At 38.6% G+C, this 21,866-nt stretch overlaps 1 protein-coding gene across 1 annotated transcript in view; it reads right to left on the bottom strand.

Moving 5' to 3' along the window:
- Positions 1–833: 833 nt before the first annotated feature.
- mast1b (microtubule associated serine/threonine kinase 1b) overlaps positions 834–21,866 on the bottom strand; it is a 47,304-nt gene continuing 26,271 nt past the window's right edge. Inside the window, exons 7-27 of the mRNA XM_079617383.1 lie at positions 20,720–20,795; positions 18,611–18,820; positions 17,570–17,671; positions 16,989–17,121; positions 16,767–16,834; positions 16,059–16,135; positions 15,707–15,915; positions 15,235–15,373; positions 14,844–14,976; positions 13,311–13,476; positions 12,838–12,939; positions 11,670–11,792; positions 9,683–9,792; positions 9,447–9,601; positions 8,530–8,759; positions 8,222–8,425; positions 7,279–7,508; positions 6,351–6,473; positions 6,139–6,275; positions 5,861–6,048; positions 834–4,978 (exon numbers count right to left, since the gene is read on the bottom strand). Of these exons, the coding sequence (XP_079473509.1) occupies positions 3,252–4,978; positions 5,861–6,048; positions 6,139–6,275; positions 6,351–6,473; positions 7,279–7,508; positions 8,222–8,425; positions 8,530–8,759; positions 9,447–9,601; positions 9,683–9,792; positions 11,670–11,792; positions 12,838–12,939; positions 13,311–13,476; positions 14,844–14,976; positions 15,235–15,373; positions 15,707–15,915; positions 16,059–16,135; positions 16,767–16,834; positions 16,989–17,121; positions 17,570–17,671; positions 18,611–18,820; positions 20,720–20,795 (4,642 nt within the window). The 3' untranslated portion in view covers positions 834–3,251. The remainder of the gene's footprint in view (positions 4,979–5,860; positions 6,049–6,138; positions 6,276–6,350; positions 6,474–7,278; positions 7,509–8,221; positions 8,426–8,529; positions 8,760–9,446; positions 9,602–9,682; positions 9,793–11,669; positions 11,793–12,837; positions 12,940–13,310; positions 13,477–14,843; positions 14,977–15,234; positions 15,374–15,706; positions 15,916–16,058; positions 16,136–16,766; positions 16,835–16,988; positions 17,122–17,569; positions 17,672–18,610; positions 18,821–20,719; positions 20,796–21,866) is intronic.

The raw sequence follows: 21,866 nt of genomic DNA on the forward strand, positions 1-21,866 counted from the left end.
TCACGTCTGATTGGCTGTCTGGTACTTCAGTGCTCTTTGATTGGTCACTTCAGTGTCTATGTAGTACTGGGAATGTCCTAAATACATAGACTATCTATAACTATAGGGTTTAATCCTTATTACTTGTAATGTGTGTTCTGAGATAACGGTAAACAGTAAGAGTTTGTACCTGTATGGATTTATTTGTGTTAAATCACTCAAACTACTGCTAAATAATCAATAGTTCAAATTCAGCAGTTCACATGACATGTAACACTGTACTTAGATTACATAATAGCAGTGCTGGGCAGATTACTTTGCAAATTGTTGTAGTCCGTTACTGATTACAAATTACATGACGAGAATTGTAGTAACATAATCTAGATTACTCGTTTTAGGTAATGTATTATGAATGCTTTCTGAATACTTTTGACCTAACTTGTTAATCACTTAGATTTGAATGGGATTGTGTATGAGGAAGAATGATGGAAAATCAATAAATTATGAATTATTTACTTTCATTGTGTGAACAATATGTAATCATGTAAGCCATAAAAAGTAGGCCTACCTGTAATTTGATTATGAGCATTTTAAAACGTGATATAATCTAATTAGCCTACAAGTACTACATTTTTGGAATATGATTACGTAATACAGATTGCATGTAGTTACTACCCAGCACTACATACATGTATGAAGTTTTTATTTTAATAAACTATAATTTTTATAATTATTTTATAGTTATGGTATCATATTTTATGACCTTCCTGCTATAAATGACTAATATTAACTCATTTATCATTTAAACATGTATAAACCCATGCAAGAAGACAAAAACAACCCAAAACCAAATATGTGATTGGCTTCTTTATTATTACTGCACTTTATTATTATTATTTTTTTTAAATTGCATTAGTTTTTAACATTGCCTGAGGTGAGAAATCATAAAAAAAAAACTGTAAATAAGCAATGATATAAGAAGTGAATGTACAAAAAAATTCACAGGTAAAACAGTTGGGAAGATTTATGCAAAGCAGCGTAGTTTCAAAGGGCAACATACAACCTCCCATTTTAATAATCAAACAGGGCAAAAGTCATTCAAATAAAATTATAAACGTATAAATAAATACAAAGAGAAAAATCAATAAAGTGCATTCTGTAACATTGCTTGTACTCTTGCGCGAGTAACTGTCTCTACAGAATCTAAACACTGACACCGTCTATCCTACACACACACACACACACACACTTTACAGCACAAATCAATCTGAAAACATGCCATAAAGGCATATACACCCTACCCAAATATTAAAGCATATTAAAAATGATGCTACCTTCACAAAAAGTACTGTCGTGTTACTGGTACAAAGATGGTACCTGATATATTGTACACTATGGTACTGAATTATTACCTTATCCATGTATATTCAGGGAAATATTATTTTAAAAATATGGTATTATCATAGTACAATGTCTAAAAGACCATGTTAATACCAGCCAACATTCAATCCATCATTTGTTTCTCCCTCTAAAGGTTAACATTTGGGTAAAGTGTAAAGTCCCATATTGGCAAAAGACAGTCAATCAAGGATCAGCTGATTTGGATCATCATTGCACTAACGTGGCACCAAATACATCGCTAGATTCACTACACACATACACACACACACACACACACACACACAGTCTCCAAAGAACGTGAGAGATTTAAAGTGTAAACAGATTCGATCAATTCCACATGTAACATAAAGCCACTGCCAAAGTATCATTTCATCTCTCGCAAACCACTAGACGTTTACATGTCATCCTACTACGTAATAAAATCCTATAAAAGATCACGAATATGTAGCAAAAGTGAAGTAAAAGCCCTGAATGGATTCAAATGAAACACATCTACACATGGACCACCTCATACTTCACAAACTCTTCTGCATATACTAAAAGGATAATTCAGGCTTTGAAGGAGTTCAAGTGTATAATCCACAGTGCATTTACTGGCCTATTAATATGATCTAACAGGACGACATCTTATAGTGAGCTATTTTCTTCATAGAGTTTGTCTAATAATCTCAATATCATTTCATAACAATGCCATCCTTGAGAGGTTTTCGCTCCAGTCTCAACCATGGCAAATTTAACTACTGTATATAGACTCTTGGTTTCTTTCCGAGACATTTAAGTTCAGCCACATAAAAGTCAACATGAAACGACATCTGCAACTGATTTTACTTCCATAATCTACATCAAATATACTTCTACAGATATGTGCTATTATTGCCATAACGCAAACTGGCTTTAAAATTGCTGCATTGACATAGAAAGGCTGCATTTCCCACAAAGTAGCTATTTGACTATACAGTAGACCTTAGTCAGGGATTGATTTCACACAAGTTAAACAACATTGCAATCCATTAAACACACTGTACTTCTGTTTCTCACAACCTACTGTAGTTTTCATTCCCGTCAACAATGATATATGGCACTACCCTGACTAAAGTCTGTTAAACATTGTGCACGACCAAGGTGATGTTAGCTGAAAGGGAAAGCCGTGCACTGATGAATCGTGCACAATAACACCAGGAACATGCAGTGCTAAAGTAAATATGGTCAATTTAGATTTCATGTTGACTTTTGCTGGGCATTTCCAGTGCAAATATAATTAAGACAGCAGAAACAAGCACTTATTCACACGGTTCTGTCCTTGTCATTTCCCATTGTCTGTTGCCTCTAGCATTAGTATAGCGCTACTGTCTGCAGTTTAACAGTATAGCCGAGGTACTAGAATGAGAGTGTTTGGATCTATAGTGTCGGTCACTTGGTGAACAAACACTTTAACTACCTCTCGTTTCTACATCTGACAAACTGATTGGATGATATGGTGATGACTGAAAGTACATGCCCTCTACAGACCTGGCAGGAATGATTGGATGTGCAGTGTTCACTAGCATTAGGTCTTAATTTCATTTTTCATATCTTATTTTTTGACTCTTCTATTCACAATATACAATGTAACATGCATCTAGAGAGACATACTGGTTTGTTCTACATCCACATATGATGGTGCATACACTCGTACGCCATATGCACAAACATATTTGACAAGGGTCATTTAGAAGCACCTTTACTTGTTTGCGTTTTTTTTTGTGTGTTGTTTTTTTTCATTTATGTCTTGGTTTGATGGCTGTAGAGTCTTTTGAACAGTCTGCATTTGGACAAATACTGGGAACACATTCCGTTTTTAAAGTTCCCAACAGAATATTCCCATTAGAATATTATGAATGTTTGGAAGAGCTCTTTGATGCCTTTTCAGGCTTTGACGATCCAGGACCGGGCCAAGTTCCAGTCAGCCCACGGCGACTCCCAGACGAGGCCTCGGACTTTCCCAAGGTGGCGGCTCGTTTGTCCTCGTTGGTTTTGGAGCTGTCCTTGGCCTTCCCGCCATCCTGAGAGCCCAACTTCATCGGCCCAAGCACAGTTTTAGCCACACTGGTGAGCTGCGTCACAAAGCTGGACCTGTCGCCTGGAGATACGGCACGGGATTTGCTTGTGCAAGGCGACTTGGCGGTTGGAGACGGAGAGGCTTGGGACTCCTCGACCGCTTCCAGCCGCCATCTTTCCTCTTGAGGGGCTCTGGGTGACCCCGATGGGGTTTGAAGCCGATCTTCAATGGTTTTAGACTGAACAGGAATTGCTTCTTTGATGTTAGGTGCGGCAACAATACTAGGTACAGTCCCCTCAACGTTTAGAGGTATTTTACCTGACTTGCTTGCCTCTGGAGCAACTATCAGTGGGGTTTTCTCCTTTACCGGGACCTTTTCAGTGGCTTTGCCAATCTCCAGCCCTTTAGGACCCTCGGTTTTGCCCTTCTCCAGCCCTTTAGGACCCTCGGGTTTTCCATTCTCCAGCCCTTTAGGACCCTCGGGTTTTCCATTCTCCAGCCCTTTAGGACCCACGGGTTTTCCATTCTCCAGCCCTTTAGGACCCTCGGTTTTGCCCTTCTCCAGTCCTTTAGGACCCTCGGTTTTGCCATTCTCCAGCCCTTTAGGACCCTCGGTTTGAAGGCTCTTAGATTTGAGTTCCTGTGATCCAGAGCTCTGGACAATTGGTGTCCAATTTAGGGTCTTGGAGCCACATCCCATTGCGGATGTGACGCTAAGAGATTCGCTCTTTCCCACATCCCTAGCTCCCTCCTTGACTATTGAGACGACTGAGACTTGAGAAGACTCAGACTTGGAGGCAACTTTCTCCTTCTGAGGTGTTTCGGCCAATTGGGTTGATTTAGGATCCAATGGATCGTTTTTTGACGTGGTTCTTAAAACTGCTTCGCTTGAGTCAGGCTTTCTCGGTTTAGACTCTTGAGCAGTTATTGAGTCCTGCCTTCCGAGATGCCTTGCCGGACTCAACGTGTGCTGGACGGGCGTGTGCGTTGGAGTCTGTTCGGGTGGAGAGGGCGGAGCCCCAGGCGTATTCTCTCCCTCGATCTCCATCAGGCTCTGGAGAGCGTGTTCGCAGTGGAACGACTCCCGGCGGTATTCGGCATGCACAACCTCCAATCCGTGCTTCCTCATGGACACGCAAAGCCCTCCCTTCCTATCCGAGCACACGGAAGATGAGGAGGACGGGAATGATGGCGTAGGGGGCGGGCCCAGCTTCTCGGCAGACTGCACCCGTTGGAGGAGAGGGGAACGGGGGGGTTCTGCGCTCTTGGGACGGGGTCGCGTGATTGGAGGAGATGCATGAAGCTTGGCGGGGAAGGCTTGAGTGGTGTTGGAGCTGCCGACGGTGTGTCCAGCGATGGGGGGAGGAGAGGACGAAGTTGGGGATGGCGTGTGAGCTAACGGGGACAGAGGAATGTTCCCGGCGGATTTGCAGCGAGCCGAACGGTACTGCCGGTGGAGTTTGGGTGAGAGACCGTAGAGAGAGCTTGGGCGCATGTGCTGAGACGTGGCAGGCGAGTTTGGCGTGCTGGACGCGGGGGAGCTGCTCTGAGACGACGTGCCTGAAACGACAAGGACAGAACCAGGTCAGAACCACAAAGGAACATGTAAAGGGCACACAATGATCAGTCAAAACACCCAAACACTAAATATCAAAGGCTAATTGAGTTCATTTCAAAGCATGTCTGCCGGAAAATGAAAAAGGCAACGCACGCCACAGAAATATAATCTTCAGTAGGTCAAATGTCACTCAAGTACATTCTTTAAGGTTTAATCAAAATTCAATAATACATGGCAAAATTCTGATTTTGTTTTCCAGAAAGGAGTTCAGACTGTATAATAAAATTGTTCGGCTACTCAAAAATCCCTCTTGTGTGTCATGCATCACATATTGCATGTATATCAACACAGATGCTTCATGCTTCAAGCTTGATCTTCAGAGACATTGGACTCTGCTATGGGGGATTTTCATGTATGCTTTGCATTCTCAGCACTGTTGCAAGGGGAGCTATAACAAACAACAGTCTTTCACAGTCAACATGTTTAAAGCAAGGTTCCTGAATAAAAAAACACCCAATTACAAACATTAAAGTGTAACTGTAGCGCCCCCTTGTGTACTACTTGTATTACTGTAATGTAAGAATGCATGCAAAGTGTATAAACAAGTGTGCATAAACTCAATCAGTCAAGCTAAACTAGTAAAAGTATTACAATGCAAATAAATAATATTTGATAAATAATGCTTATAATAAATGTACATACTACTGCCACTACTACTACTAATACATTTGTACAATGTAATGAAGCCCCAGGGGTTTGTGTCCCCTTGGTTGGAAACCCCGGGTCTAGAAACACTAATTTTGACTGAATAAAACAAGTATAAATGCCATCACAGATTCAGCCAATTAGATTTCACTTCATACAGCAGTGGGAGGAGCTCTGACCGAGGTGGGCGGAGTCTGGAGGAGAGCGGTACGTCTGAGTGGGCGAGCGAGCAGACAGGTTGTGTGTCGGAGATCCCGGCAGACTGTCTCCAGACGACAGCGAGCGATTCAGAGAGGACAGACTACGACTGGTGTGAAGCAGGTTTGACTGTTTCGTGATCTTACGAAAGAGAGAGCTGCGCTTCTTACTGCCGACAGAGAGAGAGAGAGACAAACTAAGTAAAGCGATTATGTAAATGAGGTGTGCATTTTATGCAAAGGCATTTTCTCTTTCTAACCTCTCTTGTCCATCTTTTGGAACCGACTTCTTGTTGCGTCTGGCCATCTTGGCTTTGTAGCTCAGCTTCCTGGCCGGCCCGATCTTTATGGATGTGTTTTCGAAAGGAGTAGTCGTCACTGTTACTTTGCTGCCACTCTGAAATTACAAAAGCACCATGTTAAAGTTATTGAGTATTATCTCTAGAAAGCAATGTTCGTGTAATGTCCGTACCTTCAGAATGAGCTCCACCACCTCTGTGTGGACCAATCCGTGCACAGACTCCCCGTTCACATGGGTAATGAGGTCACCGGCACAAAGCCCCGCCTCCTGGGCCGGCCCGCCACACTCTACATGCTGTGATTGGAAGAAAGCAATGTCAATCATCACCACTGTGGGGAAAATTACTTTTAAAAGTAATGCATTACAATATTGCATTACTCCCCAAAAAAGTAGATGCGCTACTTAGTTAGTTTTTATGAAAAGTAATCCCGTTACATTACTTTTACGTTGCTTGCTGGGCTTGTTGTTTGTTTTTTAATAAAAACAAAAAAGTTATATATTTGGCAAATGTTAAGGCCCTGTCACACCAAAAGTGAAATGAACAAGCCTCAGGCTGAAGGAAATGCATATTTACGCGTGTACAACAGAAACAAACAATAGGACACAGGAGAAGGAAGTTCAAGACCCTTTTTTCTAAGTAATTTTTGCTTATTAGAATGGTTGAATTAGATCATTGAAGGTCAGCAGCAAAAACATTGGTTAATAAAGTGAGATTAAATGCATTTATAAATGTTTTGCATAAAATTCTGAGATTGCATTTCACTGTTTTTATTCATTTTGAGGAATTCTGCATGATTTCCCGCACGCGAGATGAGTAAATCCATGTTCACATTTAGTCTAGAACTACAATAAGCATCATGTTCACACACACTTTATTTCTCTCAACATGGGGACAGGAGAGCTGTCAGTCAATAAATGTGAAAAAATAACTTAGATATTTTGTTGTAAATTGAAAAAGTAATGCGTTACTTTACTAGCTACTTGAAAAAGTAATCTGATTACGTAACTCACTTGTAATGAGTTACCCCAACATTGATCATCACATACAACACATTCCTCAGCTATAAATTCAGTAGGACGTCTCAGAATGCGTTCGTACCCAGACCATGTGATGCACGCTGTACACGTGACTGTCGCCCATGTAGACTCTGATGGCACGCAGCGTGAAGCCGTACTTCTTCCCAGAGCGATGGATGGTGATCGGCGAGCGCAGGACGTTGACCGTAGGCGAGTAGTCGCGACTAGGAGACGAGTCACGAGATGAGGGATTGGACGAGATGGAGCGAGGAGACATGGGACTGGCCAATGGAGACGTGCCGTGCTGCTCAACTACGGGAGGAAAAATAAAACCAAACATCTTAATATTAAAAAAAAAAGCTCATCTCCATGTAAACGCCATATATATTGAAAATAATGCAAAACCTGACTAGAAAAGTTTACAAAAAATTTAGTGTTGTGAAAAATGTTGTAGATTTGTAGTTTGTAGAAAAGTTTCATGCTAATTTCTGTATTTTTTACACAGAACTTACATGGAAAAATACACATAAGAATGTTTTTATGAATGGATTTATACAGAAATGAGCATGTTTCATAAAAGAGGCCAACAAAAAGGCTAATTATTATAATAATTAGACTTTTGTATAAAAGCATATAGAAAATATTACACTTTTTTTTTTTTTTTTACTTTAATAGTACTTTATTTAATTTATCAACATATTTGATTGGTTTTTGACATTTATAGGTGTAGTTTCGCACAAAAAAAAATGTGGTGTTGTGATTTCGAAGGTTATTGACCTTTTAAAACTTAAAATACACTTATAGGGCCTTATTCATGAAACATAAGCTTTTAATATATATATTTTTTTATTAATAATTATTAACCATTATTAATTAAAAGTATTTTATTTATATAATTAAACATTAAAAAACATGATGTCATGTACATCAAAATAATAATACTTAAATAAAAATGTTGAAGTGCTGTTATATTGGATGTTGATGCTTCTGATCATAATAAAACAGAGTCTGGAATGATGTCTCACCTGCAGGTATGATGACAGACAGGGCCGTGGTAGAGGCCGACTTTATGACTTTGGTGCCGGAGCGAGTCGCGGTGCTTTTCCCACTGTCGGTCGGAATCTGATGATGTCGAGCTCTTCGCAACACAAGGTCACCTCCGACTCGAGGCCCAAACGAGTCGGGGATGTGCAGAGGCACGGCGGCATCGGCAGGCCGCAGAAGTTTATCTGAGAAACAGGAAGAAAAATATGAATTTTAGAGTGCCTGGCACCCAGGAACACAACAGTATAAATGTATGAAATGATTCTCTTTTATTTGAAAGCCAAATCACCTCCCGGATGTCCCACCGACTCCAGCAGTCCGGAGCTGACGGGCACGCTGGCGCCCTCTAGTGACGTACCCCTGACTTTGATCGCTGGCTGGCGCGTGTGCACCTCACCGTCTCCCTCTAGTGGAGAAGCGAAGCGGTGCGTGTCCATCAGCGCTGAGAAGCGGCGGCGAGCTCCGGGAGGACTGGAGTCTGATTCTGTGAAGGACGACTCCGAACACGACAAACGCTTCCTACACAGAGAAAGGAGGACCATCAGTGGTTTTAGAACCACGGCCTAATAACCTCATGCTATGGGGTTGTTAGGACTCTCTAAGTGGTTTTAAACTTGCTAGGTGGTTGCTTGGTGGTTTCTAATTTATTCTGAGTGGTTGCTAGGGCGTTGCTAGGTGAATAGTAGGGTGTTTTAGTACATGCTATGGGGTTGTTGGATAAGTTATTTTAAACTTGCTACTATGTGGATGCAATGTGGCTTCTAAGGTGTTCTGAGTGGTTGCTAAGGTGTTGCTAGGTGGTTACTAGGGTGTTTTAGTGCATACTATGGGGTTATTAGGTGATTCTGAGTGGGTTTTAAACTTGCTAGGTGGTTTCTAATTTGTTCTGAGTGGTTGCTGGGGTGTTGCTAGGTGGATACTAGGGTGATTTATTGCATACTATGGAGTTGTTAGATGAGTAATTTTTAATTGTTGCTACTATGTGGATGCTAGGTGGTTTTAACCATCAATGTTTAATTAGTAGTTGAAAGTGCATTATAAGGCTGATAGATAGTGCTCTCAATGGCATTGCTAGTGTGTTTTTAGTGCATGCTAAGCAGGAGTCCGGCAGTTCTGGGTGGTTTTAAATGTGCTACTATGTGGTTTCTAAGGTGTTCAGAGTGGCTGCTGGGATACTCTGGGAGGTTGTTTTGTTGTTGCTCTTACATCTCAGGGGATCCGGTCCTCCAGGTCTTGTCCCGGAGGGTCAGGCTGCCCAGACTCTCTCTCTTCCCGCGATCTTCTCTGTGAGCTTTGGGCTCTCGGCGGGTCACCACAGGTTTGTGCTCCAGCTGGGACAGTTGCTCCATGCTGCTGTACACCTGTGATTCAGACAGATTACATGAGTCCTGGGACAGACTACATTACCCATAATCCTCAGTATCTGATGAGAGAGGTCAAACCTTGCTGAAGCGTGGAGAGCATGAGGAGAAGTGGTGAATCTCCACTGGCTCGTCGTCATTGGTGTCGTCCTCATCGTACGAGTGAACGTGATGATATCGCTCGGATCGCGCTGAAACGGACAGATCAGTTACTCACGAATGCACACTGAAGGCCCCGATATAAGTTCTTTTTCATTCTTTGTTTAGGAGTAAAAAGAAGTAAGTAAATATGTGCTGCGAGCTTTCCTCTCAATAACAAAATAAACATAAATAAAAATGATAGCAGTGAGACAACAGCAGTTAAGAAAGCATCTGATCTGATCATAGAGATGTTTGCACCAGATCTACAATTCAGCACTCCAGTCAAATTGTGTTTATTTACATGTAGCTCTTTATACAATAGATTGCTTTAAGGCGAGACACTACAGGTGAATAGGATAAAATGTTAAAATAATAAATATCACTATGAAACTTCCTCAGTTGATTACTTACACAAGTTCATAAAAAAAATGTATTACAAGTTTTTGAAATTTGTATGTTTAATTATGCAAATTAGGCACTATCTCATTAAATATGCGCAATTTTGCATATATTTTCGGTAGATAGATCTGAACATGATAAAGCCAGGTGCAAAATAATTTTTTCATTTTGTTTACACACAAGATGAAAAAAGATGTTCAGAGGGATTTCAGGATATATGCTTTCATTACCTTGGAAATCAAAATATACTGTCCATAGCCTTAAAAAATCGATTTTTGCCATATTTTTTTAATTAAAATGTCCCATAAATCAGGCCAGGAATGATTTATTAACAAATCCCTCTGAACATATCTTCAGAATACTGCTAAGTGTATAACTGGAAAGTTTGGTGTACATAGGTGCTACATAGGCTGAGATGTTTCTACTGGAGAATGACAAAAAACTCATTTTGAGAAAAAGGCATTTAAAGATTTGTAATGTAAAAATTCAAACTTTTTTAGTGGAAACAACTATTTACAGACACAATATCTCATCAAATCATTAGCAACAACAATACAAACCACCTAAATCACATCAAAACGTATAAACACAGCATTTATGGCCTTCAACTGAGCAGAAAAACAGACAAAAACACACATCTAAATGTCAGAGCGTGTCACGTGATGCATCTGAACGAATCAGGTTGTCAGGAAATTGACATCAGCCAATGAGATTTCGCTTTTAGAGTTAAATGCCCATTGTACTTTCACGATTGGTTGCTGATAAAAAGGAAATGACCATATTTGGATCCGACAGCATTGTACAGGAGAGAAAGAGCTTTCCAGCGATGTGAGAGATTAAAGGAAGCAAAGAGAGATCGCGGAGCAGCGCGTTGATTTACAACGCCAACTTTTGTTGAATTTCGGAGAAATCTACAGACGCAAATAGACAAAGTGTAGAAAATAAAGACCTAAATGTGTATTTTGGACTTTTTTTCACCACAGGTCTGAAAGAAGACATGATATTGAAGACAAATAGCCCAAAATCTCAAAATTGACCAGTGAAAAAAAAACAATGTTTTTGCCTGCCGTGTCTCGCCTTAAAGCAAGCAGCTTTACGGTATTAAACATGAAAAACCATGTCAGTGTCGCTTTCCATTAGAATTACATATTCATTTTCTACAACAAAAAAACCCCTCTCCAGTGTGTTCATGTTTTCACTCGCGGTAGTCTGACCTCTACGGACTCAACAGGAGAAATTAACTGGAGAAAATGTCCACATCAAAGAAGGCGGAGCCTCAGAGCCACACCCACCTATTACATCATCACCACTGACCAATGGGAGTTTGGAGGCGTTTACTAGCCAGAGTGAACTTTTCCGGAAATTTCACATTGGCAAGCTGTTTCAAACTCCCGAAATTAACTCCAAACGAACTTTGATTTGGCCTGATTGTGTTCGAAATGACGCCTCAGCAGTTCGTTCTTTGATTTCGCTTGACATATAACAGACACCAGCATAAACACACACAATCCACCCGTCCGTCACTCACTGTCGAAGTAGCTGGTGTCCTCCTCCGACTCCAGATGCGGGATGAACTCGGCCTTCTGTCGGAGCAGGCCGCTCCAGTCCAGATCACAGAAGAACGAATGCTGCTTCACCTCGAACGCTCCACCTGCGCACAGACACACCCCTCCATTCAGCGTGAGCAGAGCGTCTGACTCGACCACAGCAGGCAACCACGACAGGTGGCCAACGCTTCACAAACAATCAAATTATAGCAATCATCGAAAATAGATATTCATATTTTATTTAGACATTGTGTTGTTGCTAGAATGGTCTGAGTGCTTGCTAGGCCGTTGTTAGGTGGTTACTAAGGCGTTTTTAGTGCATTCTATTGGGTTATTAGGTGATTCTGAGTGGTTTTGCAAGGTGGTTTCTAAGTTGTTCTGAGAGGTTGCTAGGTGGTTACTAGGGTGTTTTAGTGCATACTATGGGGTTGTTAGATTAGTGATTTTAAACTTGCTACTATGTGTTTTGGTGAATAATACGAGGTTGTAAGGTGATGCTGAGTGGTTTTAAACTTGCTGCTATGTGTTTGCTAGGCATACTGTTGTTAGGCGGCTCTGGTTGGTTTTAAACTGGCTATGGGTGGGTAAGTGGTTGCTAAGGTGTTGCTATGTGGTTACCATGGAGCTTTAAGTGAATTTTATGGGGTTGTTATGAGGTTGTTATCAGGTGCTACTGAGTGGTTGCTAGGTGGTTTATAAGGTGTTCAGAGTGGTTGCTAGGGTGTTTTAGTGTATACTATGTGTAGGCAGTTCTGATTGGTTTTAAATGTGCTACTACATGGTAGCTAGGTTGTTTCTAAGGAGTTCTGGGTGGTTGCTAGGGTGTTGCTGGGCAATTCTGGGGGTTGTTATGTTGTTGCCATGGTATTCAGACCTCGAATCCTTCCTTTAGTGTAAGTCTATGGGACCTTTTTATCTGTTTTATTGTGCACAAATGGACTGTGGTTTGAAGTTTTAAACTATCCTCAGGGAAATAAATATTCGTATTTAATTTTCATTATTTACACGATGCTAAAAATGCTTCAAACACGGTTCATACAACCACATTTAGAGCCCAAATGAAGAGTGTTAATCAATGTCAGCAGTTAAGAGTGCATCAGCATGTGTTCAGTGACAGAGGGTCACATGACTGCAGGTGTGTGAGGTCACCTGTGCCCAGTCTGAGCAGAGGGCTGGTCTGCAGTAGAGACGAGATCAGGTGCTGCGCGTCAGCCGGGAGAGCGTCGTCCTCATCAGGCCACACGATATAATCTACACACACACACACACACACACACACACACACACACACACACACACACACACACACACACACACACACACACACACACAGTATTTTGTCTTATTTTCTAGTAAAAATATTGAAACATCCTTAAAACAAAAACAAATATGTATTTAAAATCTGACTATTTGTTTGCTTTTGTGACTATTTTGTGCGTTTTGGGAATTTCCTGGTAAAGTTTGAATGTTAAATGGGACTATTTCTATTGTTTGCTTCTATATCTATATTTTCATTATAGATATTTTACATTGTGTGCATTGTATACATCCTTTGCTTTTTTTTTTACTGTAAAATGAGAAAGTTTCACTGTGTTAAATATGTGACGTTGTGACGCCTTTACCTGAGATCACCTGACCGAACAGCTCCTCGGGTGTGTCGCCGAAGAAGGGCACGCAGCCCACCAGGAACTCGTAGAGGATGATGCCCATGGCCCACCAGTCCACCGGCTTCCCGTAGCCCTGCCGCAGGATCACCTCCGGGGCGATGTACTCCGGGGTGCCGCAGACCTGGGGTCAAAGGTCAAGCCTCTGAGCATGACTTCAGCACTGACACTTCATGAACTTGAGTTCACAATTTAAGATTATAGGTAAAGAGCAAAGAAGCTTGACAGATCTGTTTAACAGAAATGTTTTGAGTCGAGTCCATTCTGTAATTTCAGACAGTGGACACTTTCTATACCCAGAGTTTTCTATGTTGCCCTCAGGTCGTCGCTATAGATTACCAAAGATTAAAAATAATCGATACAAATACTCTTTTGTTCCGAGTGCAATTAGACTATTAAATAAGTCTTAATAGGTATTTTTAAGGTTTTTTATTTTTTATTTTTTATTTTTTGTAATACGTGTTATTTATTACCATAATGTATTGTATGTGTCAGTTTCTTTGTCTGTTTACCTGTGCTTGCAACCAAATTGCCCAAAAGGGATCTTAATAAAGCTTGACTTGACTTGACTTGACTTGACTTGACAATTGTGCTACATTAATTACATTTGTTGTGTTTAAATAAATGTATTCATAATATAGTTCATCAAAATTATAATTAATTGGAGACAAGTGCAAATGCTACTAAAGTAAAGCCAGGTCATATGGACAAGGAAATATTAGTTATTAACCAACTACACTTGCATATATTTTCTGAAAAAATTTAAAGTGGTGTTAATGAATACAAAACTCTCCACCATTGCTATGCCGTTCTTAGGTGTTTGGAATCATTTTTAGCATGTTGGTGTTTGGAATTATTTTTTAGAATATTGGTATTTGGAATTATTTTTAGCATGTTGGTATTTTGAAATATTTTTAGCATGTTGGTATTTGAAACAATTTTTAGAATGTTGGTGTTTTAATTTTTTTTAGCATGTTGGTATTTCTAAATATTTTTAGAATGTTGGCGTTTGAAAGTATTTTTTAGAATGTTGGCGTTTGAAATTATTTTTTAGAATGTGGTATTTGGAAAAAAAATTATAATGTTGGCGTTTAAAATCATTTTTAGCATGTTGGTGTTTGAAATTATTTGTAGCATGTTGGCGTTTGCAATTATTTTTAGCATGTTTGCATTTGAAAGTATTTTTAGAATGTTGGTGTTTGAAATTATTTTTTAGAATGTGGTATTTGGAAAAAAATGTATAATGTTGGCGTTTAAAATCATTTTTAGCATGTTGGTATTTGAAAATATTTTTAGCATGTTTTAGCATCATAAGCAATATTGGCAACTTGTGACACTAGCATTAATTATTACCTACACTTAAACAGACAGAATATAATATATAAAAATGTAAAGATTTCATGAATAATAAAAAATGGCCATTTTGTGGCTTTTAGTCCCTGTCTTCTAATACAATATTTCATTATTTTAAAAGACAGTATTTTCTCATACCTGTTTATCCAAGAACTCCCTGGTGTCCTTCTCGATGTGTCCCTCGTACAGGTTTGTGGTGAGACTCATGAGACCCATTTTTGACAAACCGAAATCAGTGAGTTTAATGTGTCCCATGGACGTGATGAGCAGACTGACGGAGAGAGACAGACAGACAGAGGTCATGTGATACAGCAACACAAACACACACTGTCAAGCTGAGCGGCAGTTCTGACACGTGTTTAATTATATAACACAATCTGTCCAAATGAAATGATTTTCATTAATCTCACACAGGAAGTGTCTGTCACCGCCCAGCAGAAGGCAAATTAATCCCAGCAATCGTTTAATTGATTTAGTAAATGTCACGCTGTCATCATAAAATACAATCGTCCACTAGGAGGCGTCTTACTTGTCAGGTTTGAGGTCGCGGTGCACGATTCCATAGTTGTGAATGTACTCGAGCGCCAGGACGGTTTCAGCGAAGTACATGCGTGCCATTTCCACGGGCAGCGCTCCAATATTCTTCAGGAGTGTAGCACAGTCGCCTCCTGAGCCGCGGGAAACACAAAACACAGATGCAATCTTTTTAACATTCAGTTGTGTGTCATAAGACAGAAGTCTCCTGCGTCTCAGATGTTTCTCCTTAATCAAAATAACTCCTTCACAACATCTATTATCTTCTCTGATGATGTGGGCGGGGCAACCTGTCACTCACATGAGATCAGCCAATAGCAAACCACAACCATCCAATCAATTCCTCACGGACAAAACAAGCCCCGCCCTACATTTTATATGAGAAGCATCTGAGAGCTGATACTGAAGCGGTCTCAATAAGGTCTCGTGAGCTGTGAAAGAGCGATTAAACTGCGTGTGTGTCTCACCCTCCACGTACTCCATGACCATACACAGGTGTCGTCTGGTCTCGAAGGAGCAGAACATGCTGACCACGAACGGGTTCTCTGCGAAGGTCAGGATGTCTCGCTCCACGAACGCCTGCTGGATCTGGTTCCTCAGAATCAGGTTCTGTTTGTTGATCTTCTTCATAGCGAAGCGCTGCCGGGTCTCCAGGTGACGGACCAGATACACGGCGCTGGAAAACACACAGACACTTCTGTCACTGTGTGTGTGTGTGTGTGTGTGTGCGTGTGTGTGTGCGTGTGTGTGTGTGTGTGTGTGTGTGTGTGTGTGTGTGTGTGTGTGTGTGTGTGTGTGTGTGTGTGAGAGCTGGTTTACCCGTAGGCTCCATTGCTGATCAGTTTGATGGTCTGGAAATCAGCCTCTCCAGGTGGCTTCATGGGTTTCATTTTTCCCTGGAAAACAGAAAAATCCCCTCAATACTCATTTGCACAGGACGTCATTATCCTCTTTTAACAGATGCTTTACTGACAGTTTCTTGGGGCTGTGTGTGTGACAGTGGCGTAGCCAGAATTTTATTTTGGGGGTTCTATCTAATATATATATACCATATATATACACACAGGTGTAACTCGAAAAATTAGAATATGGTGCAAAAGTTCATTTATTTCAGCAATTCAACTTAAAAGGTGAAACTAATATATTATATCGACTCATTACATGCAAAGTGAGATATTTCATGCCTTTATTTGTTATAATTTTGATGATTATGGCTTACAGCTTATGAAAACCTTTTCACAATATTCTAATTTTGAATTTGGGGTTTTCATAAGCTGTACGCCATAATCATCAAAATTAAAACAATATATATATATATATATATATATATATACACACACAGGAATACATTTACGTGAAATATAATACACTTAAATACAGATTAACAAAAGGAAAGAAAAAACTGTGCGAATAGTAGTAGCCTATATACGCTGAATTTCAATACATTTCTGTGAAGAGCTCCACAAACTTCACGTGTGTGTGTGTGTGTGTGTGTGTGTGTGTGTGTGTGTGTGTGTGTGTTCAGACCTCTGCAGAATCGTCCGTCTCCGGTGTGACGGGACCCTCGCTGTCGTAGTGCTCTCGACTGACCATCTCTGAAACACACACGTCACTACGGTCAGCACACACAGTTCCTCTATAATGAAATCAGTGAGTGTGTGTGTGTGTGTGTGTGTGTGCGCGTGTGTGTGTGTGTGTGTGTGTGTGTGTGTGTGTGTGTGTGTGTGTGTGTGTGTGTGTGTGTCTCACCCTCCAGAGGGTCTCGTGTCAGGCCCAGCTGGCTGATGATGTAGCGCGGGATGTCAGTCTTCATCAGGTGTCCTTCTTTAGCGTGATCTTCAGCCGCTTCCAGCAGATGATAAAACTCCTCAGGGTTAAACTCCTGCACACACACACACATCAATCACTGGTGCTATCGGTTACTACGGTGATCTTAGAATCTTGCTATGCGGTCCGGAATTATATGGTTCCGTTTTTGTAGCGAATTAAACTGAACATTTGTAATTTGCTGAAGTACATATTCACCAAAACTCATTTTGTGAGCTTCTCGGTTTAATGGGGATAATAATTCGTTTATGTGGTTTAATCCTGGAGCAGCACAGAAACATTTCAAATGACTGAATCACAGAAGGTCAACGATAACACGCTGCTTCAATCTAAATGCTAATGCAACTCGCTCTGGCTCAGAATACTTTGTTCTGGAGTTTTACGGTCAGGCTTGTGTTATTGCAGTCCAGAGGGGTTTGGAGCATCATGTTATCTGATGATTATCTGAGACTTCCATGGATGAAAGAACAAGAAGAAGAAAAAACACAACAACATTTTCTCACCAAACACTCCAACAGTCGTGCAGGTCGAGCGATGATGAAGAGGAGCTTCTTCACCAACTCAGTGACGAAGGTCAACTCTGAACTCTCTGACCGCTTGTACGCCTGAGAGACACAGATAGATGCATGGAAGCTGATAACACTGATTTATTACATTAATATATTTATTCTTATTATTATGCATGCAAAATATATTTATTTCTAGATTATTTATTACAAAATATGTGTGATATTATATTTTAGTATTATTTATTTATTACAAAATACTCGTAATACTGTATATTAAAATATAAATTAATAAAATATAATATATACAAAAATGTAATTGGCCCTGGTTATGTGGCAATAAATACATTATAAATACATTATACATACATTTAATATTATTCATTATTATTAATTAATATGATCTAATCTAGAAAAAAAAAATATATTGCATGCATAATAATATTAATAAATATATTTAGTTTTATAAATTATATTATGTTATAATAAATTATATTATTATTTCTAGACTATTAATTTATTACAAAATACTAGTAATTAATATAATATACCGGTAATATAATATAATATAATATAATATAATATAATATAATATAATATAATATAATATAATATAATACAGAAATTGCATTGGCCCTGGTCATGTGGCAACAAATACATTATAAATACATTATAGTTCATATTTTTAAATAAGAATAATAATAGTAATAATAATATGATTATTAAAAGTACTATTATTAGTTATTAGTATTATTATTAAAATATGTATTAATACATAAATATTCTAAAAATATATTTATATATATATTACAAAATAATGTAATAATTATAATATTATTAAAACATTATTATTATTTCTAGAATATTTATAAAATACTTTTTTATCACCACATGGCCTCGGCCAATGGAGAATCAGTATTAATTAAAAGCAGAAAAACAAATGCTACTATGATGCATTAAAACTTCACATCTAAATAATATATCATAGTTTCTTCACGTATTTCAGTGGAGAGCCGCTCTGTGATGCGGTGAACTCACGTCGTCCAGGAGCTTCTCCAGGTTCTCCTGCAGCTCAAAGAAGTAGACGGACGTGATGAGGCCTTCTCCAGATTTGGTCAGGCAGTCTCTGGACAGCTCGATGATCTGGTGGTGGATGAAGCTCAGGACCCCGTCGGCCAGCGGGAGAACGCTCTCGGGACAATATGTGTGGATGAAGTCACACAACCGGCCCTCCATCTGAGCCGTGGCCTGGCGGGAACACACACAGGGATCAGTTATGAGGATAAAGATACAGACAGGCAGATTCTAGAAATAATAATAATTGTACCGGTAATTAGTATTATATAATTATTATTAGTGCTGGACAACGTATTAATCGCATCCAAAATAAAAGTTTGTGTTTACATAATATGTGTGTGTGTATTGTGTAAAATTATTTTGTATAAATAAACACAAATGCATATGTATATAGAAGAAAATGTTTAAGAAAAATGTGTTATTTATACATAAAATATTTATATTTATATATATATAAATTATATATAAATATATATATATATATATATAAATTATATATAAATATATATATATATATATATATATATATATACATGCAAATATGTCTTAATTATATACATGCAAATGTGTGTATTTATATACAAAATAATTATACACAACACACACACACATATATTATGTAAACACAAACTTTTATTTTGGATGCGATTAATCGTTGCCCAGCACTAATAATAATAATAATAATATATATTCATATATGAAAGAATAATAAATAAAAGTAATATTAAGTATGTTATAATAAATAAATGATCTAGTAATGTTTTAGTAGTAATGTTAATATTACATTATTAATTACACAATAGTTCAATATTTTACAAAATGGAAATGCTAAATATATATAAATTATTGATAATATTACTAATATATTATGTATTAATTACCAAATGACTTAATACATATTCTAGAAAATATTATTCTTACAATTTATTTTTGTATTTAATATATAATTTATTTAATTTATTAAATCTTAAATTATATTTAATTTATTATTACAATTTATTTATTATATATATATATATATATATATATATATATATATATATATATATATATATATATATATATATATATATATATATATACATACATACACAAATATGTTATATATTATATAATATATAATAAATAGTATTTTAATATATCATAGATGTATAGTTGCGTAGAACAAGATTTTTTTTGTTTTTTTTTCATCTGTCTCTTCAGGCGTCCTCAGTTAACCTGACTATATAAATGTGTTTGTCTTACAGCAAACTAAGAGACAGGCACCAGACACCAGTTTAAGTCTCTCACACACACACACACACACACACAGCGGCATGTTGTCTAAGTGAGAATCGATGCAGTCTCCTCTAAGACGGCTAATGTTAGGAAAGAGCTTCACATGACGAGGTCAGCACTGAGACACTCTGCTGATGAGTTAACAACATTTAAGGAATTAATTTGATTAATTATTACTCAATTCTAATTTGTAAAATTGAATTAATAATATTGCTTGTAATCTGTTGCCTCATTTTAATTAATTAAATATAAATGAAATCTATGTTTTATTTTTTACAGTGAACTATATCTCACATGTTTCTCCTGCTAACAATAAAGCTGAACAAACAAAAAACCCTAAATGAGACACTCGTCATCATCCAGTGAGAGTACAGAGCTGTAAAATTAATGTGAAGAGCAACTCAATGTTTGAGTTCATATTGAGATCTCTGACTTTTGCAGAAAAAATCTCTTAAATCCGAGCTCAGCTTGAGACATTGTTGAGATCTTTTCTGAAGCTCTACAGGAGACACATGCGAGGTTACTGGGGTCTAAAATTATGTTAATAATAATGCAAAATCATCTCATTTTGGATCTCAGCATTGAACGCATCCTTCACAGAGAAGCCAATCCCAGAATGCACTGTGGCGCACCACCCGAGGTAGAGGGTGTGTATATATGTGCTGGTGTGCTCACAGATTTTAAGAGTTGACAATGGGGAAGGTAGACAGGTGCTGTGAAAAAAAGGTAGACAGATGGTGTGAGACAGTGTGTGTGTGTGTGTGTGTGTGTGTGTGTGTGTGTGTGCTTTACCTTGGGGAAACGCTCCCTGTAAACATGATTCATCATGATGATCTCATTGTCATAGCAGGAGTGAGAACGACCCGGACTGAAGACATGAGAGAGAGAGAGTGTTAAACACAACTACTGTAAAAAACACACACAAGCATGAGTGTGTGTGTGTGTGTGCCTGCGTGCGTGTCTGTGTGTGTGTCTTTGTGAGTGTGTGTGTGTGTGTGTCTGTGCGTGCGTGCGTGTGTGTGTGTGCCTGCGTGTGTGTCTGTGTGTGTGTCTTTGTGAGTGTGAGTGTGTGTGTGTGTGTGTGTCTCAGGGCCGGCCCGAGGCATAAGCGAACTAAGCGGCTACTTGGGGCCCCGTGGCCACCAGGGGGCCCCCAATCGAGTTTTTTACACATATTAGATAACTTAAACGAGTGACATAAATGAATGAATGAATAATTCATGACAAGCGAATTCTGATTTTATTATCAATAGGCTATACCTGCTACAACTGCTGCTGTGTCTGCCAGCGTTTGAGTCAAGCGCATAATCTCTAGACACCTCGCGTGCATTGACAATTCGTGGGTGGGGAGACTTCTGTGATGAAAATAGACTTTAACTTTATTAATATGGTTTTAATAATCTTCATAATGTAACCGGGCGTTCGTATAGGGTTCACCTAACACTAACAGAAATAAGAAAATAATAAACGATAGCAGTTTGAAGTCTTCTCCACTTTATTATATTCCACACATCAGATCACTAACTCCAAAACCCCGCGACACTCGAGTACCAAGTGCGCATCTACGGCAAGCCCCGAGGGGAAAAATACATTGCATGCACTGCACACATTTACAACTAGCGCCAGTACATCATTATTATTGTAACAGACTTTGTTGGATTCTGTCATGATGCATGTACAATCCAACAAAGTCTGTTACAATAATAATCTATAAATAAATTAAAAAGATTTTGAGGACAGTTACACTGTCAATAATTGTTATTGTTGTTGCTGTTATTAAGTTTACTAAAACTAAGTTTTGTCATTATTTTAGCAAATAATTGAGAGAGTTAGTAAAAGAGTAAAGTAAAAGTTAAACGTTTTAAAAACAAAAGTGAAAAATGTATGCATTTCATTATTTAAGTATAATTTTTTGTAACATTCTATTTTTGATTATATC

The sequence above is a fragment of the Phoxinus phoxinus genome, assembly GCF_949152265.1.
Source record: "Phoxinus phoxinus genome assembly, chromosome: 1".
Taxonomy (NCBI): Eukaryota; Metazoa; Chordata; class Actinopteri; order Cypriniformes; family Leuciscidae; genus Phoxinus; species Phoxinus phoxinus.